The 23004-nt window shown below is 39.9% G+C and overlaps 4 protein-coding genes and 1 pseudogene across 5 annotated transcripts; all 5 read right to left on the bottom strand.

Annotated features, from left to right (window-relative positions):
- Window positions 1-316: 316 nt before the first annotated feature.
- Window positions 317-4614, bottom strand: LOC108890940 (tripartite motif-containing protein 16). Its single transcript, XM_018688028.2, has 7 exons — window positions 4204-4614; window positions 2924-3298; window positions 2691-2786; window positions 2332-2565; window positions 1843-2005; window positions 1710-1769; window positions 317-1592 (listed from the first exon to the last, which is right to left on the bottom strand). The coding sequence occupies exons 1-7, from the start codon at window positions 4438-4440 to the stop codon at window positions 1048-1050; spliced, it is 1710 nt and encodes a 569-aa protein (XP_018543544.1). The 5' UTR covers window positions 4441-4614; the 3' UTR covers window positions 317-1047.
- Window positions 4615-5854: 1240 nt separating this feature from the next.
- On the bottom strand, window positions 5855-11386 carry LOC127138981 (uncharacterized). 2 transcript variants are annotated; one of them, XM_051067634.1, is made up of 5 exons: window positions 11236-11386; window positions 9663-10640; window positions 9255-9311; window positions 7718-8938; window positions 5855-7678 (listed from the first exon to the last, which is right to left on the bottom strand). In XM_051067634.1, exons 1-5 carry the CDS (start codon window positions 11240-11242, stop codon window positions 7326-7328), a joined length of 2616 nt encoding a protein of 871 aa, XP_050923591.1. In that variant the 5' UTR covers window positions 11243-11386; the 3' UTR covers window positions 5855-7325. The 2 variants fall into 2 exon arrangements, with proteins under 2 accessions (XP_050923591.1, XP_050923590.1); XM_051067633.1 differs by having other exon boundaries at window positions 5855-8938.
- A 295-nt stretch (window positions 11387-11681) lies between these two features.
- On the bottom strand, window positions 11682-17416 carry LOC108890941 (uncharacterized). Its single transcript, XM_051067635.1, has 4 exons — window positions 17313-17416; window positions 15341-16610; window positions 14629-14645; window positions 11682-13457 (listed from the first exon to the last, which is right to left on the bottom strand). The coding sequence occupies exons 1-4, from the start codon at window positions 17338-17340 to the stop codon at window positions 12232-12234; spliced, it is 2541 nt and encodes an 846-aa protein (XP_050923592.1). The 5' UTR covers window positions 17341-17416; the 3' UTR covers window positions 11682-12231.
- Window positions 17417-17690: 274 nt separating this feature from the next.
- On the bottom strand, window positions 17691-20549 carry LOC127139606 (GTPase IMAP family member 7-like). The gene is made up of 3 exons (XM_051067631.1): window positions 20422-20549; window positions 20006-20092; window positions 17691-19551 (listed from the first exon to the last, which is right to left on the bottom strand). Exons 1-3 carry the CDS (start codon window positions 20426-20428, stop codon window positions 18461-18463), a joined length of 1185 nt encoding a protein of 394 aa, XP_050923588.1. The 5' UTR covers window positions 20429-20549; the 3' UTR covers window positions 17691-18460.
- A 910-nt stretch (window positions 20550-21459) lies between these two features.
- On the bottom strand, window positions 21460-22979 carry LOC108890937 (myeloid-associated differentiation marker homolog; annotated as a pseudogene).
- Between the last annotated feature and the right edge of the window lie 25 nt (window positions 22980-23004).

The following is a 23004-nucleotide window of genomic DNA, read 5'->3' as shown; positions in this document are numbered from 1 at the left end:
TTAAATATAGTAAATCAATTTGTTTTAAAAGGTGAAAGCCAGTATAAGTGGCAAGTAAAGGCTTCATGTGAACATAACCTTCAAACTGTGGACCACTTTAAAAAAGAATTCTTAACATAGAATTCTTTAAACTGTGTGAATGATTCAGTTTGTTCAGACACTACAAGTATCTCGTTACACACCCAAATGTTGTCATAGTGATAACACTAAGCTACAAAAGATCAGGTGCACTTCTTAAATTGGATATTCGAACAATACATTTAAGACTGATCTGCCTATAAATTAAAATGACAAATGAAAATCAGAAACAATAAGCTGTGAATACTGATTTATTTATTGTCAAAATTATCTAAAACATAATCGTCTGTATATATATGCTCTAAATGTACTGAATACAAAACTTAAATTATATTGTAATATCCACTAAAGTCTGAAAAAGTAAACAGTGGAATCTAAATATACTAAAACAAAATGTAACTATTGCATGGCTACTATAGCTTGAACTAACAGATGACAACATATCAAGACATGACAAGTGTCACATTTCTGAGCACTAATTTTTTGCAAAACTGTAGGTATTCCACAAAGCTGGCAGACCAAACACAACAAATGAAAGCAAACTCACATGGCAGCTAATGAGAAATATCTGAAAACCCCAAGTAGCAGTTAGTTTGTGGTTGTTTCAACTATGAAAGTGAAAGGAAAAAACTCCAAACCAGTTAACAGCACGTGTTTACCACCACACCCCTCTCTAGCCTTTTTACCGTTTTAACTGTTGCAATCAGGAAACTTCTCATTTGAGCCTTTGGCTGTTGTTACTCAAAATGCTTGGTTGAAGCTACAGAGTAAACTGACACAAAAACTCTGCAACAAATAAAAACTGAAAATATTTAGCAGGGCCTGAAATTTAGGCCAAGGCAGGATTCAACATTGTCTCTTGTAAAAATCATATCTTCTCATCTATTATATGATGTCAAGTTATATTGGAGGGCCAACTGCAGCCTGATCAACAGTGGCACACTTAAAGAACCTGCCTAAATATAAATCTTATCTCCACAACTTCACCAGTTCTGCATAAGATTTACAGCTTGACCAAGATCCACTCTTCAGCCCAAGGCCAGGATAGAGAGGCTGAGTGAACGTGTTGTGGACTGTGTGGAGCAGGGTCATTGTGTCAGAGATGCTATAAAAAGACAAAACCCCTGCCTTATAATCCAAGTACACTCCAATCCTGGAGGTTTGAGGACCAAACACTGTCATGCTTCCTGTGTCGTGTCGGAAAGTATAACTATCTGGGGAGCAGTCTAAACTCCATGACTTGTTATTCTTTCCGAACTCTGAGTCATATGACGATGTTCTGCTGATGTCTTTGTACGACACTGCCACCGACAAAGTGCCACCACTCCAGCTGACCTCCCAGTAACATCGCTCTGACAAACCCTCTTTGCACAACACCTGCCTGACACCATTAAACCTGTCTGAGTGAGCAGAATAGTGCTTCTCACAAGTTTCACCATTCACCCGTCTGAATTCTTGTGAAAGGGATAGGTATTTGTTGACTGAGTTCTTATCCAGTCTTAGAGGGCAGCAATCTGATGGAAGAGCAGAGGCAATATATTAATCTTGTGATGTTCAGTTCATTATTACTACATTAGTTCATTATTACTTGGTGTATCATGGAACTGCAGAGGATTACATTTTTTACTCACAGCGTAAAAACTCATCTCTGGTCTTTGGCACAGGGGGCAGTACAACATCTATAGAAGACACTGACAAAAAAACCAAAACAAACCTAAATACCACTGGACCTGATAAATAAAACTATATAACTTTTTCTGTTACCTGTTGCAGAGATGTTACACCATGTGTCATTCAGGAGCTCCTCTATGCCATGCCTCAGCTCAGACATGCGGTCAGTCACAGTTTTGATCGAATGTCGAGGTCGAACAACAGCTCCAGGTGGCAAGTCTGGAGATTCACAGGAGGTGGAGAGAGACTGGAAAGTCTGAAGGGAATTCAATAAGACAGACACAAGGTGAAAGACAAATAAAAAATAAAAAGCCAAAACAATCAAGATATTGCAATATGGTCATCATGTCTTGTACTGTCAAAGTTTGGCCAGCAGATGTCACTTTTGGGTAATACATTCATTCAGACATGTCCCTCCAGAAAAAACATGATGGGTAAGCACATTGACTGTACAGCACTGATTATTCAGTAATGTGTGTTGTGGAATTAAACAGAACTAATATGCAAAGTAATAGAAATCTTTAAAAAAAGAAAGAAAAAAAAACATAAAATTGCTCTACACCACTGAAAAGTGTCTTGTACCTGGATGAAATGGATGTGGTCGTCTGTATGAGAAAGTTCTTCCAGGTCGGAGTCTCTCCTCCTCAGCTTGGTGATTTCCTCCTCAAGCTGCAGCTGCAGCTCCTCTGCCTGAGCCACTGCAGTTTTCTCCCGGGCTTCGATCAGCTGCGTCACCAAAGTGTGTTTTTTCTTGATGGAGAAGATCAGCTCATCGAAGATGTCATCACAGGACTTCACTGCAGTCTGGGTTTTACTCTGTTTATCAACATGAAGATTTTTCTTTGAAAAATACACTTAGTGTGTAGCCTAACCCTGATATTAAAACCGATAAACTGGTGTGAATATAGTGAGTAATGTTAATTCATATACCGATTCCATACCTTGAAATCCTTCAGTGCTTGGGTCAGCTTATTCAGCTCCTTTTTTCTCTCCTTTTCTCTCTCCTGGACTTTCTTTTGACTTGCAATCAGCTGTCTCTGAAAGAAATTGTTGGTGCAACATTGCAGATATTTTAGTCACATTTTAACAGAGTAATGCTATGCAAGTTGCAGACCTTTCTTTTTGTAAAGTCTACACTTGCTGTTCACTAGTTCTGCTGTGTTTTTGTTTCTACCTGTTCCTCAGCCCTCTCCGCTATAGCTGATGTCATTTGGTGGCCCTTATGCTTATCTAAAGTGCACAGATAGCAGATACAAGTCTTGTCTTTCTGACAGTAGACCTCAATCAGCTTGTTGTGCTTAGTGCATATCTTCTCCTGTAGTGGGATTGTAGCAGAGACCAACTGGTGTGTATTCAACACAGCAACACTGTAATGAGGCTCAAGGTGGGTCGGACAGTAAGATGCCAAACACGTCAGGCAGGACATCGTAGCTTTGGTAGGTTTGGGCCCACAGCAGAAATCGCAGGCGACATCTTCTGGGTCGGCACAAGCCACAGCAGCAGAGGGAGAAGCCTGATGGGTGCTTGTCTTCTTCAGCTTCTCCACAACCTGGGGATGATAGAAGAAGAGGGTGATGAGGAAACTGTAGATTACATGATTTATAGGACACAGGTAGAAAGAGCTTCACAAAAAGCCAAAAAAAGAGAGTTGCTGTCAGAGGGGTCCAAAAGTCTGAGACCACATTGAAAATCTCAAATATTTTCACATAAACCCAGAAATTATCAGAAAGTTTGAGGATTCAGAAACATTTAAAAACACTTAGAGGAAATATCTATATCTAGGGCATTGGCCACTTTGACTCTTTTGTCCAAAAACTCCTTCAGCTGTATCCCCTCCATTGAAACATGAGTGCAGATGACACTCAGGTGGATTTGATCAACTCATCAGAGGCTCGTTCAAGTAATTCAACTTACAGGCAGTGTTCACCTGTTGTAAATAAGGCTGTACCTCAAGGTTCCTTCAGATCATTGATTACCAGGTAGCACTGTGATAGTGGGCAAGATGGGATCAGAACTAAATTAAAGTGTTGAGACTCAAACTGTTACTCTAAGCACAGAGGGGCTCTCTATGAGTCAAATCATGGCTAGACTCAAGAACTGGATCAGTTCCAAAGCACGATCAGGAAGACCAAAAGTGTCACCACCAGTAGAAGATCAATAAATCAAACTTAGCTCCCTGAAAGACTGAAAAACATTTGTCACTGGTACAGAATTAGCCAGGTATTCTCTCAAATCAAAAGACGCTCTTGTTAAATCGTGCTGGGTTAATGGGTCGTCAGTTTTTTGCTTGTGCAGTTAATGTAAGCTTGAGTGAATGCTGTCATTTAAGCAAAAGGGAGACATACTGAACATAGTCACATTTCCATCAACAAGCTACATATTTATCTTTCAGTGGCCCACAGTGAATATTAGTGACGGAGGAATAAGCAGCTCAACTATCAAAGTCGCCATCACCTCAGCCAGCATGTTGTTCCTCCGGAGAACAGGCCTGGGATGGAAGGGCTCCCTGCACTGAGGGCAGCTGTACTTTCCCCTTTCCCTCTCCTGGTCCCAGCAACCCTCAATACAGCATCTGCAGTAACTGTGTCCGCAGTGGATGGTGACTGGCTCTTTCAGAAGGTCCAGACAAACTGGACAGCAGAAGTGACTGTGGTCCAACTCGACGCCATGTTCCTGCTGCTGTTCGGCCATTCTGACGATTTCACAGGTGCAGGTAGGAACGCTCTTAAGTTTCGCTTTCTCAGACACGTGGGGGGCTATGGAGGACCATAGGCCATCGTTGTTCCCACTGAGGCGGGACTTACAAGCAATTGTCGTGCGTCGTTAGGCCTACGCGTCCGTGGCTGCAGCACGAATGTTTTATGAATGAAAAAGGGGAAAAAAAGAAATATTAATACTAAATTATACTCCCCCGAGACCTCATTTCCTCTACTCCTGAAAGTAATGATTCAGCACCATAAAAATCGCTAAAAGGGATGAAAAGATTAGTTACAACATATTGGGGAAACCAAAATAAACCTATTTTTCACGCTTGTAAAATATGTTTTTAAAGTAAGTTTTGAGAGGTGATTCATAAGATCACTGACTGCAAGTCTCAGATCATTAGGCAGAGAGTTCCAGAGCTGAAGGGCTCTGACTGAAAAGAAGCCAGCCCATGAGTGCTTTAAACGTGATCAGGAAAAGCTTACAACCAGTGTGAAAACTAACTGGTAACCAGTGAAGGAAGGCCAGAGCAAGCAGTGAAAGCAGTGAATTACGGAAGTCGAGATACAGTGATTGTGTTTGACCCTCTCAAGTGCAGCATGACATGAAGAACCTGATTTCTGAAAAGCTGCTCAGGTGGAGAAAGCATGATCAAACAATGCATGTGACAAAGAATGCATGTGACTCACTAACTCTTGATTGAAGCTTTGCCAGGAATTAGATTATTATTGTTATTATTATTATTATTATTATTATTATTATTATTATTATTGTTGTTGTTATTATTATTATTATTACGTATCAAGTGGGTGGTGACTGGGAAAGTAAATAAGGGATTAAAGGAGTGTTACTTTAATTGGTTAATAATATATATATATATATATATATATATATATATATATATATATATTTGCATTTCATTGGATTCATCTTCTTACAGTTTCAGATACGGCTCATAAAATGTCACCCAGTTAACTAAGAAACCTGAATCCTGAATTCCTGCAAATTTCAAACAGATTTTTCCAGTCTTCATACTTTTTAGTTGTCTTTGTCAACTAATACTGCCATGGATATATACTGAAGAGCATGACCATATCTAGATACAAAAGTTTGGGCACACTGTAGTAAAATACTTAAAAAAAAATTTTTTTTATCAACACTGCCACCAAATCCTAACCAATGAATTTACATATACTGCTCCCTAGTGGGCAGGTGATGCAGTTGCAATAGTTACAGTGCTCAGGGTGTTTTTACACACAGAATACTGACATAATTGTTCATTTGAAAGTAGCAAACATTTTTTGGTCTCTCACTTTTCTATAGTTGGCAAACATAACATTTTAGAATTTTAAGTGGGGAATTAATAGATAACAGAGAAAAAACTACCATAAAAGACATGAACTAGTATAATTCATCGTTTTATTGTTTTGATTACATGTTTACATTTGATTCAGAAACAATCACATGACCAAATCTTAAGAGAATAAACTGGAAAATCATCCTCTTTCACAGAGTCTGTATCCACCAATTAAAGATTATTTCAGTCTGTTGAAAACCCCACTTCCTGTTCAGTCCCAGGAAGGCGGGACTTAGACCCTCAACCTATCGTGCCACACCTAAACTAATAAGAGGCCTGAATCAAGGCCTGCTCACTCCATTTGTTTGCTGCAGCATGCTGATCTGTATGTGAAATTTCCTGGAGCTGACTGTACATCGGTTTCATTATTTGAGTAAGTTCCTGATTACTGCTGTTTCTTTGTTCAATAGTAAAAAGATGCCTTTGATTAGATTTATTAGAATACATTTGTTTACTGTTTATAGTTTACATTTGTCTTTGTCTTTGGAAAGGATAAGAAATTGCTTAGCAGCTCTCCTCTGGTCTTCATGGCTTAACTGGTGCGCCATTGCAGAGGTTCTTGGGTTAATCCATCTGACACAATTCAATTCTCTACACAATTCATGGAACAATTTCAATAAGCCTTTGTTATGATGTATTATTCCTGCCTCTCCTTCATTGTTCTTATTTCTCTGTATTGACATCTGTCCACACTATGCATGTGTTTACATCGATCAAAATTTCTCTTCAATAAAAGGAGCAGCAGAATATTTCACTCATGTAATAGTACTGTTACTGTGAATCCTGTGTAAAAATGTAGTTAGATGAAAGGATACCTTTCATTTTAACAGATTATTGAATGGAATATGGATCTGACAAAATAACAGACTGGACATAGAGCTCACGCTCGATGCACCAGTACAATAGCCAACATAAATGCAGCAAACTTTGTAAAGAAATGCAAGAAAACCAACAAATATCACAGAAGTTTTCCCCATTTAGAGTTTCTCTGTGGTTCAGTCACCTTTCAATTGTCAAGTGAATCAAGAAAAAACAAAAAAAACCCAAAAACAGATGGATCAGCCATTTCCAAGCATCAAATAAAAGCATCAAAATAAAACTAAACCACATTTAAATCAGTCATTGCAGTCTCTAGTTTACAACATCCCTATCCTGATTGTTTTAACACCATCTGGACATTTCTTGTTTTAACAACATATCAGTTCGTCATGATATAACACAAAAGCTTGATTTAATGATATAAGTTGGTTTTGATATGTTGGAGAAAGTTTTGTGATATAACAAAATAAATGATATATTAAGGAGAGCCTCTTGTCCAATTTTATAAACAGAACAGAATAACTGGTAATAACTGGTATTAGTAATAAAAAGAAAATGTCATAACATGAAAAATATCTTGCCATAAAATGAACAGAATGGGGTCAAAATTAGGTAAGTTTCTCAGTACAATAGGAACATTTTTGGTTCATTTTTTGTCACAGGGACAGCTACGGTGAAACTTAGATTCACACCTTTTTTATAACACCAAGAATAATACCACTGACAACAAAAACAACAATATTATCCCAAACCATAACAGTAAGGTCCCAGCCATTGGTACTTTGGCACAAAATGTGAACAACAGCAATGAGTAGAAGACAATCACCAGCAATATGATTCCTCTGTGTTGCCACTGATCCATCAGAAAATCTATTATTTTTTTTACTTTCCACACTGCTGCTGCCATGCCTGCTACTGCTACTGTGGCGCCTACCTTTAATACTCCTGCTACAACTTTTCCTGCAGCCCCTCCTCCTGCTGCTGTGGCTCCTGCTCCTGCTCCTGCTCCTGCTCCTGCTGCACCTCCTGCTGCTCCTGCTGCTCCTGCTGCTCCTGCTGCACCTGCTGCACCTGCTGCACCTCCTGCACCTCCTGCTGCTCCTGCTGCTGCTACTGCTGCTACTGCTGCTACTACTGCTGCTACTGCTGCTACTACTGCTGCGGCTGCTGCTACTACTGCTGCGGCTGCTGCTGCTGTTGCTGAAATTATATTTTTTATTACCCACACTGCTGCTGCCATGCATGCTACTGCTACTGTGGCGCCTGCCTTTAATATTCCTGCTACAACTTTTCTTGCTGCCCCTCCTGTTCCTGCTGGTGTAGCTCCTGCTCCTACTGTACTTGCCATGGCCCCCCCTGGTTTTTCATCTGCTTCTTCTGTTTCTGTTGCTACGTTTTCTTCTACCTCTTCTTTTGCGTCTGTCAAATCATCTTCGTCTTCCTCCTCCTCTTCTTCCCTTTTGTCTCCATTTTCTCCTCCCTCTGCTGTTTCTCCTGCTGCTCCTTTTGTTTGTCCCCCAGTTTCCTGCAAAACTGTGACGGCTGAGCCAAAGAAAATTCCCACCAATGATTCTGCTGCAGGGCCTGATAATTTGATCCACATATTCTTAGAGACACTTTTGTTTGGGGTATTGCACGTGGTTCCCTCTGGCATATTTCTTACTGATGTTCTGTTGCCCTCTTCCTCTATTTCTCTTGCCACGGCTTGCAGCATTTGATTAGTGTAGCAGCCCCCTTTGTTTTCCATCACCATCTTGTCTATTGTGTTGAACATCTCTGCCACCTGGAACTGGTTGCTCCTGTACTCAGTCTGTTGGTTGCTTTTCCAGTATTTGTTATCAACGACATGGCATCGGCCGCTGCACTTCTTCACCAGATCACTGAGACATTTATTCTGATCCACAAACTCCTCAATCTTCATTCCTTCAGGGAGCTGGTCACCATGAGTGAAGACAACTTCAGCATATTTCAAAGCTTCCTCAGAGAAATATTGGCATATTTTCTCTATGACAGCCTGCTCCTGCTTTGTGAAGTTCTCCAGTTTAAGTACAATGAGAAAAGCATGAGGCCCAGGAGCGCACTCTGTGATACACTTCACTATCTCTGCTTTCAGCTCCTCCTCTGGTTTGTCAAAGAAACCTGGAGTGTCAACCAGAGTAATTCTTCTTCCATGAACAGATTTGGACTCTGTCTGACTATTGATAGAAGTATGATTGATCTTGAACACATCCTCTCCAAATATAGTGTTGGCCAGGCTGCTTTTCCCAGCTGCAGTTTTTCCCAGCAGGATGATCCTGTATTTTCTTAGGACTAGAAGAGAATGATGATATAAAATTAATACTATGCATTCGTAGCTGCTGGAATACTGCTGCCTCCATCAGTAAAACTGTGGTACTTTTACTTATGTAAAGCATCAGAATTTTAATTTCCACTAGTGAAAGTCACATAATAACACAAACATCCTCTCTTGCTCTATGTATTTTTCTGTTTTATGCACATTGAGAAATCCTTGAGGCCCAGGATGGCACTCTGTGGCACACCTCAGTATGTCAAATAGATTTCTTCACTTGGCATTTTGACTGCACCTTGACATGTTCCCTGATGACTGTTTAAAATGTGTTGTTACCTTTAATGATTTTCCGAGCTCCAGCTGTTCCTGCAATGACAATCCTGGTTGGCGGCACTAATGGAGAAAAATTAGTAAGTAAAACCAAACATCCAGTTTGCTTTGGCCTGTTTTCTCACAATCAGTTAGGTTTTGGAGGGATTTTTGACCATTCACTTACATTGTCACAGCAAAGACTATAGTTATTTTGCTACTTACAGACAGAAGTAGGCTTTTTAAGAAATGCTTTCCAATCAAATCTCAGATCCAAAGTGATGCAAAACAACACAATTCCTGGCTGATACAGTTCTAAATAATCAACATTATGATCAATTTACTTTTGTTTTTCTAAATTAGCTTGACTATTGGGCAAAATGGCACAAAATTACTCCCATAATTATTTCTGTTCAAGCAATGATCACTTCTTACCTGTTACTGGTTCACCTCTTGCTGTGATTCCTCCTTTCTCAGTGACTTGTGCACCTGCTCCTTTAGCTCCTCGTCCTGTTGGTATTTGCATCAGTGCTCCTCTGACTGTTCTATTTATAATGTGCTCGTTCTCTATTTGTGCACCTCCTTTTTCTGTTCCTCTTCCTGCTCCCATGGTTTCCTGCAAAACTACTGCGGGCCCGAAGAAAGCTTCTCCCAGTGATTCTGCTGCAGGGCCTGTTAATTTGATCCACATGTTCTCCTTGGGGACTCTTTTGTTGGCTCCATTGCTGATCTGTTTCTGTGACATGTTCCCTGATGACTGTTTAATTCTCTCCTCTTCATCTTGCTCTTCTCTCCCCACTGCTTGCAGAAAGTCATTGGTGTAGCAGTCTTCCTTTTCTGACATGTTTTTAATTGTGTTAAGGAGCTCTGCCACCTGGAACTTGTTGCTCCTGTAGTTATTCTTCTGTTTCTTCCAGTTTTTGTTATCAACGATGTGGCACCGCCCGCCACACTTCTTCACAAGATCATTCAGATTCTTTTTCTGACTGACAAACTCCTCAATCCTCATTCCTTTAGGAAGCTGGTCACCATGAGTAAAGACAACTACAGCATATTTTAAAGCCTCTTCAGAGAAATATTGGCATATTTTCTCAATGACAGCCATTTCCTGCCCTGTGAAGGTCTTCACTTTAAATACTATGAGAAAAGCATGAGGCCCAGGAGCGCACTCTGTGATACACCTCACTATCTCAGACCTCATCTCCTCCTCAGACCTTCTTCGATCAAACAAATGAGTGTCAATTAAAGTGATGCTTCTTCCATTGACAGTTTTGGTTCCTGCTTGACATTTGCCAGCTACAGACTCTGGAGACTGGTTTATCTTGAACACAGTCTCTCCAAATATGGTGTTTGCCAGGCTGCTTTTTCCAGCTCTTTCTTCTCCCAGCAGAACGACTCTCCATGGTATCAGCACTAACCAAAATGAATGACGATGGATAATTAATATTCTTTGTGTCTGCAGTGTTGCTAGAAATACTGAATGTTTAAATTAATTCTTTAAATGGCGAGGACTACAGTAAATAAAAAAACAAGGTATTAAGTCAGACATTTCCTCCTCTTTGCTCTCTGTTTCAACTAATGCTGTGCTTTGTGCTGCCATCTAGAGGTGACTGGAAGATCAATTTCTGAGAGTTCAGTACCTAAAGGTATAAGTGTGTGTGTGTGTGTGTGTGTGTGTGTGTGTGTGTGCATTTGCATTCCAGAGAAAGAGAAACTGAGGTAAAACAGAAAGTGAAAGTTTTCTGAATTCATTGCTCTATTTAAAAACAAAAAACAACAACAACAAAAGAAAAACTATAACATGTGCTATGTCAAAATTTCACCTGAGTAACACAGTGGTAGATGGGTCACAAACACCAAACTAATCTTCTTTCACACAGTTTTGTTTTTCTTGGGTGCTACATCTCACATTAGCCACTGCTGATTTGATTACAATAGCTAGCAAGAGTAATGTACAGCGAGCACTGTTAACAAATAATGATGACTGAAAGAAATAACCTTAACTTACCACCCATGTTGTTAAAAGAGAAATCAGTGAAGAGTAGAAATCATTTGGCTCTACCAGACCAGCACCATGTGTCTCTTCTCCTCTGTCTCTGCTTTTATTCTAGTTTTACTTTCACTGGCTGTTTGAAGTGTGTGTGGGGGTTCAGTGGGTATTTCACTTCCTCCCTGGTTGTCAAACAACAGATAACATGAGTCTGCCATCAGGTGTCCAAACATGATATTGACCATCTCAAGGCATTTTATTAGATTTGGGGTCTACAGGCTGTTTAATTACTTCTGCTCACTCTACAGTAACTTTTGGTGATTATATTTAGTCTGTATGAAATGGTTTTGATAAACATGGTGGATTATAAATAAATAGATTTTTATACATAATCTCTGAGAGATAGAATTTTAACTTTAAGTCCAGGACTCCCATCCCACCTGAACAAAGTTCACTCACATGTCCCATGTTCTATACAAGTTTATTCATTTCTTAATAATCCACAAGAAATCATCATCAAATGTAATGAAATAATGCTAAAACAGTAAAATATGTCTAGATAGATTACAATTTGCACTATATCCAGTGGATAGCACAACCATGATATAACAACACAAGTGTTGTTTGACTAACTTTTACAACAATTAACTAATATTTTAAATAGACAGAAATGCAACCAACACCACTTTCATTAAAATAGTTCTTCAGAAAGGAATGACGTTAAAAAGAGATGTTTTTGGGTTCAGACAGCACATCAAACTCCAGGACAACCTGTAGCCAATTCTTGAAACAGACAAAAGCATAAAGCTTGTACACTGTGAGCTGAAGCAATATATTCTATATTTTAATTCTTGTTTTTTTACACATACATATTTATGAATAAACATGATCATTCCAATGACTTCAGATAATTACAGCAAGTTTTCCAGTCTACTGTGAGATATAACTTTTTAATAATAAATTCACTCCCCATTCCTCAAGAATCACAGTTCACTGTAGCTTGTGATTTTGTTTTCACTGTGGCTTTGACAGTCCATACACAGCATCACGTACTTTATTAAAGACCAACATGGCATCATCTATGACAGCCTCTGCTGCCCTATGTGCTGCTTCCCCTGGTGTATTTGCTCCTTCAGCTGCATGGTATCCTTTATAGCCACCTATCACTGCTCCTACTGCAACGACTCCCACGGTAACGCCGCCTAACAATTTTCCTGCTGCTGCACCTGTTGTTGTACCTGCTGTACCTGCACCTGTTGCTGCACCTGCTGCTGCTGTTCCTGCTGCTGCTGTTCCTGCTGCTGTTCCTGCTGCTGTTCCTGCTGCTGCTGTTCCTGCTGCTGCTTGCCCTCCTAAGGCTCCCACTGATGATGTTATTGCTTTTACTGCTTTTGGTATCACTGTTGAATTTAATACTGTACAAACTGCTCCAACCATCAGTGCTGCACCACAAAAAGCTCCTACCAATGCACCTGTTGTAACACCAGTCACTTTGATCAAAATTTTCTTAAATGCACTGACTTTAGCCTGCTGTGTGATCTCTTCTTCTGACATATTGGATGATGACTTTCTGATGCGCTGCTCCTCTTGGTTTATTTCTTCCTGCACTCCTTGTAACATCTCATTGGTGAAGCAGCTTCCTCTGTTTGCCCGCACTGATTTATCTATTGTTTTAAGTAGCTCCTCCACCTGGAACTGGTTGTTCCTGTATTCACCCTTTGGGCTTTTGTTCCAGTATTTATTATCAATGACATGGCATCGGCCACCGCACTTCTTCACAAGATCCCTCAGGGACTTATTCTCCTGGATAAAATCCTTGATTGTCGTTCCTTCAGCGAGCTGGTCACCGTGTGTAAAGAGGACTGTTGTATATTTTAGAGCTTCTTCAGAGAAGTATTTCCGTATTTTCTTGACGACAGCTTTCTCATGCTCAGTGAATTTCTCCACTTTAAGTACAATGAGAAAAGCATGAGGCCCGGGAGCGCACTCTATGATACACTTCACTATCTCAGCTTTCAGCTCCTCCTCTGGTCTGTCTGTGTCAAAGAAACCTGGAGTGTCGATCAAAGTGATGTTTCTTCCATTGACCATTTGGGTTTGTGCTTGACATTCTCTTGTTCCAGAGTTGGAAGTGTGGTTGATCATGAACGCATTCTCTCCAAATATAGTGTTGGCCAGGCTGCTCTTCCCAGCTCCAGTTTTCCCCAAGATGACAATTCTCTTTGTGTTTGTGTTTGACCCTGAAAGAAAAATAATGGCTATCAATAATACTGTACATTTGTCTTACACATTAGATATACATAGGCTCAATAACGACAATAACCACCAGGAGACCACTGAAAAAGGAAGTGATTTTGGTGACACTACACTGTATAAGAGTGAAGTTACTGAATATATTTGTAGTATCTCTTTTTGATATTGCACTCTGTAGATGGTCCTTGTGCATTTGTTCCACAGTCGGCTGTGGGAGTAGAGACCAATGTCATTTCTCCATTTCTGCCTATGTCATATATGCACACATAGACATATAAACTTTTCCGATGCTTAATGAAATTCTTACTTTCAAGAAGGAGTAGTGAGTAAGGTTGAAAATAAAACACTGATATTCTTGGTTGGGATTCTCCTGAACCTCTGCATCACAGATTTTTCCTCCTTCAGATGCATTCCCCTGTTCTCAACGGAGCTCTCTCCTCCAACTAATGTTGTGCTCTGTGCTGCCATCCAGAGGTTACTGAGAGACATTGCACTATTGCACCACTTCCTGCCTCTCTTGTGCTCTCACTTTCTCTATTTTTCTGCATTTTCAATTTCCTTTAGATTAAAAATTATTTAGTGGATTTAATGGTTTTTAAATGGTGTGTGTGTGTGTGTGTGTGTGAGAGAGAGAGAGAGAGAGAGAGAGAGAGAGATAAAAGTGAACGTTTTCTGCATTCCTTGTTATACAATTATGTTGTCATAAAACTCAACCAGGAGGCCTCTCAAATATGTTGTGCTGATTTGATCACAATAGCTAGCCAGATTAATATACAGTGTGTAGCGTTAACAAATAGCAATGAAAGAAATAACCTCAACTTACCAGCCATGTTGTTATGAGAGAAATCAGTGAAGAATAGAAATCATCTGACTCTACCAGACCACCACCCTGTGTCTCTGCTCCCCTGCTCTGTCTCTGCTTTTATTCTAGTTTCACTTTCACTTGTCTGCACTGTTTGCAGTGGGGGTGGCCTGGTGTATGCTGTGTGCATTTTATCAGCAGTGTCCATGGTTACTCCTCCTGTTATGAAAGTGGCTACAGCAGACATACCAAAGTGTTCATGATACTGATGAATGATTTTATCGCTGACCGGCAGTTGAGCTTTTTTTATTAGCTTCCATGTTCTGTACAATAGTTAATTCAATAAGCAAACGTACCAGAGGTCATGTTAGTGCTATAGGATGATTATTATATATGTCTTATACAGTTCGAACATGGCACATGACCTATATATATAAAACAATGACTTCTTGTAGTATATATACTATATTTTAATTCTTGTTTTTTTACACATACATATTTATGAATAAACATGATCACTCCAATGACTTCAGATATTTACAGCAAGTTTTCCAGTTTACTGTGATATAATGTTTTCATGATAAATTCGCTCCTCATTCCTCAAGACTCTCAGTTCACTGTAGCTTGTGATTTTGTTTTAACTGTGGATGGAACAGTCCACCTGCAGCATAATATACTTCATCAGTGACAAACATGGCATCATCTGCTTCCCCTGGTTCCCCACGCTCCTTCAGCTGTATCCTCTATAGCCTCCATACACTGCTCCTGATGCACCAACTCCCACTATAAGGCCACCTAATCATTTTCCTGCTCCTGTACCTGCTGCTTGTCCTCAAAAGGCTCCTGCTTATGTTATTTCTTTTATCTGTTTTTTTTTATCTCTTCTTTTGACATACTGAATGATGTTTTTCTAATAGAGAATAGGGAAACAATATTATGGTAATGAAGATGATTGTAGTAGAAAAGCCTATTATTGTATTTTTACATATTCAGTACAAATACAATACACAGATCTTTGCATGCAGTCTACTGTGAGATAGTTCATCATAGTTTGTGATTCTGTTTTACCGTGACAGTCTGTTCACAGCACCATTGATGTTATCAAAGACAGATATGGTTTCTTCTTTGACAGCCCCTGCTGCCCTCTTTGCTGCTTCCCATGCTGTGTCTGCTCCCTCAGCTGCATTGTATCCTTTACAGCCACCTATCACCGCTCCTCCTGCAGCAGCAACCACTGTAACTTTGCCTAATAATGTTACAGTTATCCTCGCTGCTCCAACTGTTCCACCTGTTGTTGTATTTTCTTCTCCTCCTGTTGATGTTCCTGTTGTTGTATTTTCTTCTGCTCCTGTTGATGTTCCTGTTGTTGTATTTTCTTCTCCTCCTGTTGATGTTCCTGTTGTTGTATTTTCTGCTCCTGTTGATGTTCCTACTCGTATTCCTGCTGCTCGTGCTGCTGCCACTCCAACTGTTTTCAGTGCATCTCGTGCAAGTTGTAAGTCTGAAGATACCTTTAGAATTAAATAAACCACTCTAACTATAACTCCTACACCACACAAAGCTCCTAACAATGCACCTGTTGCAATACCTGCAGCTTTAATCAAAAGCTTCTCAAATACATTGACTCTAGCCTGCTGTGTGATCTCTTCCTCTGACATGTTCCCTGATGACGTTCTAATGCACCTCTCCTCTACAGTTATTTCTTCCTGCACTCTTTGGAGCATTTCATTGGTGTAGCAACTTCTTTTGTTTGACAGCACTGGCTTATCTATTGTTTTAAGTAGCTCCTCCACCTGGAACTGGTTGTTCCTGTATTCATCCTTTGGGCTTTCATTCCAATATTTATTATCAATGACGTGGCATCGGCCACCGCACTTCTTCACCAGATCACTCATAAATTTATTCTGGTCAACAGACTCTTTGATTGTCTGTCCTTGGTGGAGCTGGTCACCGTGAGTGAAGACGACTGTTGCATACTCAAAAGCTTCTTCAGAGAAGTATTGGCGTATTTTCTCGATGACGTCCTTCTCCTGCTGTGTGAATTTCTCCAGTTTAAATACGATGAGAAAAGCATGAGGCCCGGGAGCGCACTCTGTGATACACTTCACTATCTCAGCTTTCAGCTCCTCCTCTGGTCTGTCTGTGTCAAAGAAACCTGGAGTGTCGATCAAAGTGATGTTTCTTCCATTGACACATTTAGTTTGTGCTTGACATTCTCTCGTTTCAGAGTTGAGAGAATGGTTGATCGTGAACAGCTCCTCTCCAAATATAGTGTTGGCCAGGCTGCTTTTCCCAGCTCCAGTTTTCCCCAAGATGACAATTCTCTTTGTGTTTGACACTAAAAGAAAATAATGGCTATCAATAATACTGTACATGTGTGTTTTGGTTTTTTACCATATATAAGAAGTTACACATAAGTCTTTCTCTTTCTAGCAAAGCCAGATAAAAGTATCAAAGCATCTGTTTGAAAGGCACCAGAATACAGGAAATGATCTATTCTGTTAGAAATGCTCTTTTTTTACGCCCATGCCTTTAGGGGAAAACTGGGGAAAACTGTTAGCTGGGTAGCCTGCATAGCTTTTTCAAACTGAGGCTATCATGGGACAGACACTGGGATTTGGGGGAAGTCAGATTTTGTGATGGTGAAAAATGTTGAAAAAGTTGCACAGGTTGGTGTGTCATATTAGTGCACATATTAAAAGTCCACACCAAAGGCAGAGAGAGGAAAGAGGATCAGATGAGAAGAGAAAACAACGTTAGCCACGGCAGCCTCACTCTAATGCACAGCTGCAGGGAAAGGGAAAGAAGACTGGAGAGGAAATGTGACTAAAACTGCACCGAAAAAAGTTGTGGAGAAGTTGGTGAACGTGACAGAGCGAGAAAACGCCCCTGTGGTCTGAGAGAGCAGGAGGGAGAGAGAGCTCTATGTAAAGTGAAGTTAACTCCAAACCTCTACATAGAACAAACACAAACTACATTTTGTATTGTTTAAAATAGGACTGCAAGAAGAATATAACTGGAAGAAGTAACTTAAACTTACCCTCCATGTCGTCAAGAGTAAAGCTCATTTGGTTCTACCAGAGGTCGTCCTGTCTGTTTATTCCTCTCTTTATGACTCACACTTTTTCTACTTTCACTTTTACAATTTGAACTGTGGGGTTTTGTGGCCAAACCAGAAATAACACAAGACTGCCATCAGCTGTTGGAGCATTACACTGCATTGTGCTCAAAAGCCGACTCAGATAGCATGTAACATTTTTCATGTTTTAATTTCTATATTGTTCATATTTGCTTTGGTGAGATGTTAATCTGCAGAAAGAATATATATAAATAATATATATATATATATATATATTGGCTTGAGAGGAATGAGACAGTAAGTAGTACTGTAAGATTCTTAAATAACAAGACCCTTTATTGTTGAAGAATTCACACTCAATACAAAAAAAAAACCATAACCTGAGGTGCAATAAGAATTATGCAATAAGAACAGAATGGATAATATGGATAATGTGTTTGTGTGTTTGTATTTGTGTTTGTTTTTGTTTTTATTTATTTTATTTACTGTTTCTCTTTGATTTATTTAGATTCTACTTTAGGAATGATGCATTGACTGGATGGCACTTTTAATTTCATTGTACATGTGACAATGACAATAAAGATATTATTCTTATTATAATTTTACAATAAAAAGATTACCATTGTTTTGTTAGAAAAAATAAATGACAGATTGTTAGATAAGAATAAGAGCCTAATGCTTTACTAGAACATAAACCTTGTATTATTAGCAAAAAGCTGAAGAATAGTTACATTCAAAAATCTTTTTACATAAAAATCTCTAGGAATAATGCTTTATATTTAAAAAGGAACATTCTGGAAACAGGAAAGCTAAGGGAATCTTTTCTGTGGTTATCAGTACCACATATACAGAAAAATCAGTGACCCTTGATGGAATGCTAATGGAAATCAAATGTGTGCTAGAGCTGCTTTTGTGCAGGAACACTGCAGTAGGACACGCAGCAACTAATGTCTGCACCCCCCCCCCCCCGGAAAAACCTGTATATTTCCTGTAAAGTTGGCAGCCTCTGCTGTAATCTTTTTTGCAGTGTGATTTAAACTGATTTTGCCTTAAATGATGAGAGATGTGTGTTTCTTTGATGTACCAATAGCACAAATCCCAAATGCTGTCTATTTGTTTTTCAGACAAAGCTGTTCCTCCACACTTAGCTGTTGCTTTTTGTTATTAACCAAGCTTTTAGCAGTGTCCCAGACAGCCTTAACTGTGTTCTCTGCTGCCTCTCTTGCTGAGCCTGCTTGATCAGCTTCATCACCTCCTATACAGCCTCCTACTACTGCTCCTCCTACTGCAGTAAATACTGCACCTATACCTAACCCAATTCCAGCTGTTATAGCTCCTCCTGCTGTCACTGCTGTCTCCACTGCTGCTGCTGCTGCCACTCCTGTCATGGCTGCGACAACACATGAAATCATCACTGGCACACCAAGCAAAGCTCCCAACAGTGCTCCTGTGGTAATACCAGCTGCTTTCTTAAGACGATCTGAGACATTTCTCTTCGCCTTCTGTCTGATCTCTTCCCCCGACATGTTCGCTGATGATAGTCTGATGTTCTTCTCCTCTTGTTGTATTTTTCTCTCCACTGCTTGCAGCATCTCATTAGTGTAGCAGCCTCCTTTGTTTTGCTCAGTTATCTTATCTATGGTGTTGAGCAACTCTGCCACCTGGAACTTGTTGCTCCTGTATTCATCCTGCTGGTTCTTCCAGTATTTATTGTCAATGACATGATACCGGTTCCCACACTTCTCCAAGAGATCACAGAGACCTTTATTCTCTCGGAAAAATTCCTCAATCTTCATTCCTTCAGGGAGCTGGTCACCATGAGTGAAGACAACTGCAGCGTATTTCAAAGCTTCCTCAGAAAAATCCTGCTTTATTCTGGCAATAACTTGGTTCTCATGCTCCGTGAATTTTTCCAGTTTGAGCACAATTAGAAAAGCATGAGGCCCAGGAGCACACTCTGTGATACACCTCACTATCTCAGACCTCATCTCCTCCCTAGGCCTTCCTGTGTCAAAAAAACCAGGCGTGTCGATCAAAGTGATGCTTCGTCCATTAACAGATCTGCTTATCCTCTGACATTGTGTTGTTTCAGAGTTTGCAGTATGGTTTATCTTGAACACATCTCTTCCAGACATGGTGTTGCACAGACTGCTTTTCCCAGCTCCAGTTTTTCCCAGTACAGCAATCCTCATGTCTGACACTAAAAGAAAAGCAAATTTACCTTTTCAATCAGTGATATTGGACATGCTTGCTTTTGTGTATTGCTGCTTAGATTACACTGCTATACTTGACTTTTTATTTAGTGCCCTGTGAGGCAAAGCACCCAGTTCACTTGAAACTCTGACACTAAGAGGAGCCAAGGATATAAAATCAAATATTTCCTGTAAATGTAGATTTTGAAAATTTTGATCTATTATGGGTGGAGAATTTTGTCGATAGCTGTCTATAGTCTTGACAATAACACATGTATGTTAATGTATGTCAACAGAAAAAATAATGTGAGTGACTGTCTGGGTAACAGGTTATATATTTTTGTAATGCTTTTTGTCATGTATATAATATATATTTCCTTTCATGTAGCCTAACCTATATATATATATATATATATATAGAGGGATTTAATTATGCTTAATGTGTGGGGTCCACTAACTCACTGCTGCTCTGTGGTTTGTCATCTCTTCCAGGTTGTAGGACCACTTCACCTGCCTTATCCTTTAGTTGTGAGAATCGTACTGTTAATCCTGTGAGGTGCAGAGAGAGAAACACACACACTTTGAATTCAAAACACCACCAGAGGGCGACATAGAATCAATCTTGGATGCCTCTGCAGCTGTTGTCAGCTCAGGCAACTGTATATTGATATATTCCTACTATTTTCACATTACCTAAAATTGTTCACTCTATGGATTGCATACGTTTTACTGATAGTAGATTGTAATATTTAATTTGACTGTTTCAATTTTGTATTTACAAGTATATTTTGTTGTTTTTAGTAATTAATCTTTTAAGTATAGCTCATAACATCAACATGGATCGGCACCGAATAACTTAATAATTTGTCTTAACTCACCTTCCATGATGTTACAGAAGAGATCAGATGGTTGAAACTGCTGTTGAAATTGCTCTGCCTCTGATTTTGTCTTTGTGTCTTTCAAATCATTGCAGCACTGTACTACAATGCATAACTAGTGACAATTTTTTACTCCAGAGAAACATTTTCATATCTTGTTTGTCTTGATCTTCAAGTTTCTGTGAGGGCTGCACCCTGATAGTGTCAAACTGCTGTCGGAAGTAAAGTTTAAACACTGTATAACACATTCAAGTCTTGCCACAGATTCAATAATTTAATTTTTTTATTATGTATTTCTATTTGACCTAAAAATATAAAAGTAAGCTTGCAATTAGTTTTGTCTTTCCCTCTGAATATTGCATGTCATCTTGACTTAAAACTTAAAATAGATGGATGTGTAGTGTTTTGTTATCAGCATGTATGACACTGTAGCTCTTTGCATGTTATATTTTCATCACTGATATTTTTCGTTGTCCTCCTGCTCCATTTCTTCCATAACAAATAAATTAATAAAAGTTAACAGTTTGCCATAGAGCGTTATAAAAGTGCTATTTTAAACTAGACTCTGAATAAGTTTGAGTCATTGGAATGTCAAACAGGTTTTCTGTGTTGTCATTTCCAGCAAATGTGTGTGTGTTTTTACTTTTGGTATTTGTTGTCTGTTCAAATGACAGTTACTCTTCATTCATTCAACAGTTTAGTGCCTATCTGCAAACCTTCACAATTAAAAGCTGAGGACTGCATCAGGTCTGCGTACCCCGTGAAATCTGAATCAGTGCAGCCTGCAGTGACCAGAGACAGTAATCAGCTGGTGGTCACACAAAAACAATCCTTTTTCCAAGGAACAAAATCTTAGTATTGCTTTATCTAAGTGACAAACTGCGTGGCAGTTTCAGTGTCCACGATACCAAATATGTAAATCACAAATGAAATGCCGTGCTCTCACAATGTTAGATATCCTACAATAAGGCAAATGTAATTTCATTTGATGATGATTTAGATTTAGATGATGAATTAGTGAACAAAGCAGAATGACAGTTGTTTTTAGGCCATTTAACACAACATATTTATTGGTTTAACTAAAAGCATAATTTGCTTAAAATACATTCTTTCAAATATTTCAATACTGATATTATTGTAGTATTTTTTCCCCAAAACTTTATTAACAAAAGATAAGATGGATGTTGAAAAAAATCTTTGTTAGGTTGTGTGTTGCTCACACGTCTTCCCCATCATAAACCAATGAATGCCTGTGTCTCAGATAAATATATTTATGTCCAATAAAAAATAGATAAAACATGTAATCATTGGGGTTTTCTTCCAGTGTGTTTGACATCATTGGACTTTTTTATGGTGTCACACCATCATGTAACATCCAACATTTAGATCTTTCACCTTACACCTGTGTTACACACTTAACAGAAAGGTCACATTAGAGGTTAAATACTGTCATTGCAGGTGTCTGGAAATATACAAACGTGCTCTGCATATACATACACATACTGCAGGTGAGCTTTTTATTTATTGGGCTTTCCTTGTATCAACGAGACATTTCATTACAGCATTTTACTAAGCAGCAAAAGGTCAGAGTCATGTCTTTTTTTGTCAGGAATCCAACATCAGCTACATTTTTATGCAAAGCCACTGAAGACCCATTTTTTCTGCTCTTCATCAGTCATCGTCCCTGCTTCCTTCCTTTCTTCTTCTCAGACAGTGACAACACTAGTCTGGCAGTGTAGGCCAGGTCAGCGAGGTAAAGCAGGAAGTTGAGGCCAGTGAGCACGGCCGCAGCAATGACTTTTGATGAGTTCTTGCCTATACCCCCGTACCGTTTGTCAAACTGGAACACGGGCCAGATGATGGTAGCGGTCAAGTACATAATAACCGCCAGGAGCCCGTACGCTGACAGGAACTTTGAGAACGGGATGGGGAGACAGCCGGTGCACTCTCCCACACACAGCACCACCACAGCCATGGAGAGGATGAAGCAGATGCAGTACACGGCCATGCACCACGGAGTGCAGGTTCGCTGTCATACGACACAGGGTTGCTGACCAGGATGAAGATTACACAGGCCACGAAGGTTGGCACACCTTCAACAAGCCCGGAGCCGTAGCCATGTAACCCGTCACCTCTCCTGGCCTCGCTTTACTCAGGCTCACCTCCCCCATGTAGGCCACCGCTGCCAGGCAGGAGAAGACGGTGGAGACGATATAATGGTCACGAGTCTCAGGTGCCAGTTTTTGTCCTTAAGGAAAAAGAGCGGGAAGATGACGAGGCAGAGAGGCATAGAGGGCGGCATAGCAGGCGACAGTGATGGGGAAATTGTTCCAGGACACTGGCACTCGGGCCTGGAGGCCGAACTGCTCCACCAGCAGGACGAGCAGGGTGCAGGCGAAGCTGAACGCCCAGCAGAAGATACACCAGTCACCCATGCCTCCATTGGAGTCCACACCTACATGTGCTGCAACACTGAAAGCCACGCAGGTGAACAGCAGGGCAGCTAGACGCACCCACAGCAGCTGGGAAGTGTGAAACACGATCAGTATGATGGGATATCAAAGTCAGTCAGGAGTTGAAAGT

The sequence above is a fragment of the Lates calcarifer genome, unplaced genomic scaffold (genome assembly GCF_001640805.2).
Source record: "Lates calcarifer isolate ASB-BC8 unplaced genomic scaffold, TLL_Latcal_v3 _unitig_1838_quiver_1739, whole genome shotgun sequence".
NCBI lineage: Eukaryota > Metazoa > Chordata > Actinopteri > Centropomidae > Lates > Lates calcarifer.
This window is presented reverse-complemented; position numbering and strand designations above follow the sequence as displayed.

Bases quoted from the DNA above. Each gene is read 5' to 3' on its own strand.
- LOC127138981 (XM_051067633.1), bottom strand. The intron at 9,312-9,662 runs GTAAGAAGTGAT...TTTCTCCATTAG, and splicing joins AAGAGGTGAACCAGTAACAG to TGCCGCCAACCAGGATTGTC. The intron at 8,939-9,254 runs GTAACAACACAT...ATTCTCTTCTAG, and splicing joins AGCTCGGAAAATCATTAAAG to TCCTAAGAAAATACAGGATC.
- LOC127139606 (XM_051067631.1), bottom strand. The intron at 19,552-20,005 runs GTGAGTTAGTGG...CTTTTCTTTTAG, and splicing joins TGACAAACCACAGAGCAGCA to TGTCAGACATGAGGATTGCT.
- LOC108890941 (XM_051067635.1), bottom strand. From the start codon at position 17,340: ATGAGCTTTACTCTTGACGACATGGAGG. The intron at 16,611-17,312 runs GTAAGTTTAAGT...ATTTTCTTTTAG, and splicing joins TACTCTTGACGACATGGAGG to TGTCAAACACAAAGAGAATT.
- LOC108890940 (XM_018688028.2), bottom strand. From the start codon at position 4,440: ATGGCCGAACAGCAGCAGGAACATGGCGTCGAGTTGGACCACAGTCAC. The intron at 2,787-2,923 runs GTAGAAACAAAA...AATTTCTTTCAG, and splicing joins CGGAGAGGGCTGAGGAACAG to AGACAGCTGATTGCAAGTCA. The intron at 2,006-2,331 runs GTACAAGACACT...AATTCCCTTCAG, and splicing joins ACCACATCCATTTCATCCAG to ACTTTCCAGTCTCTCTCCAC.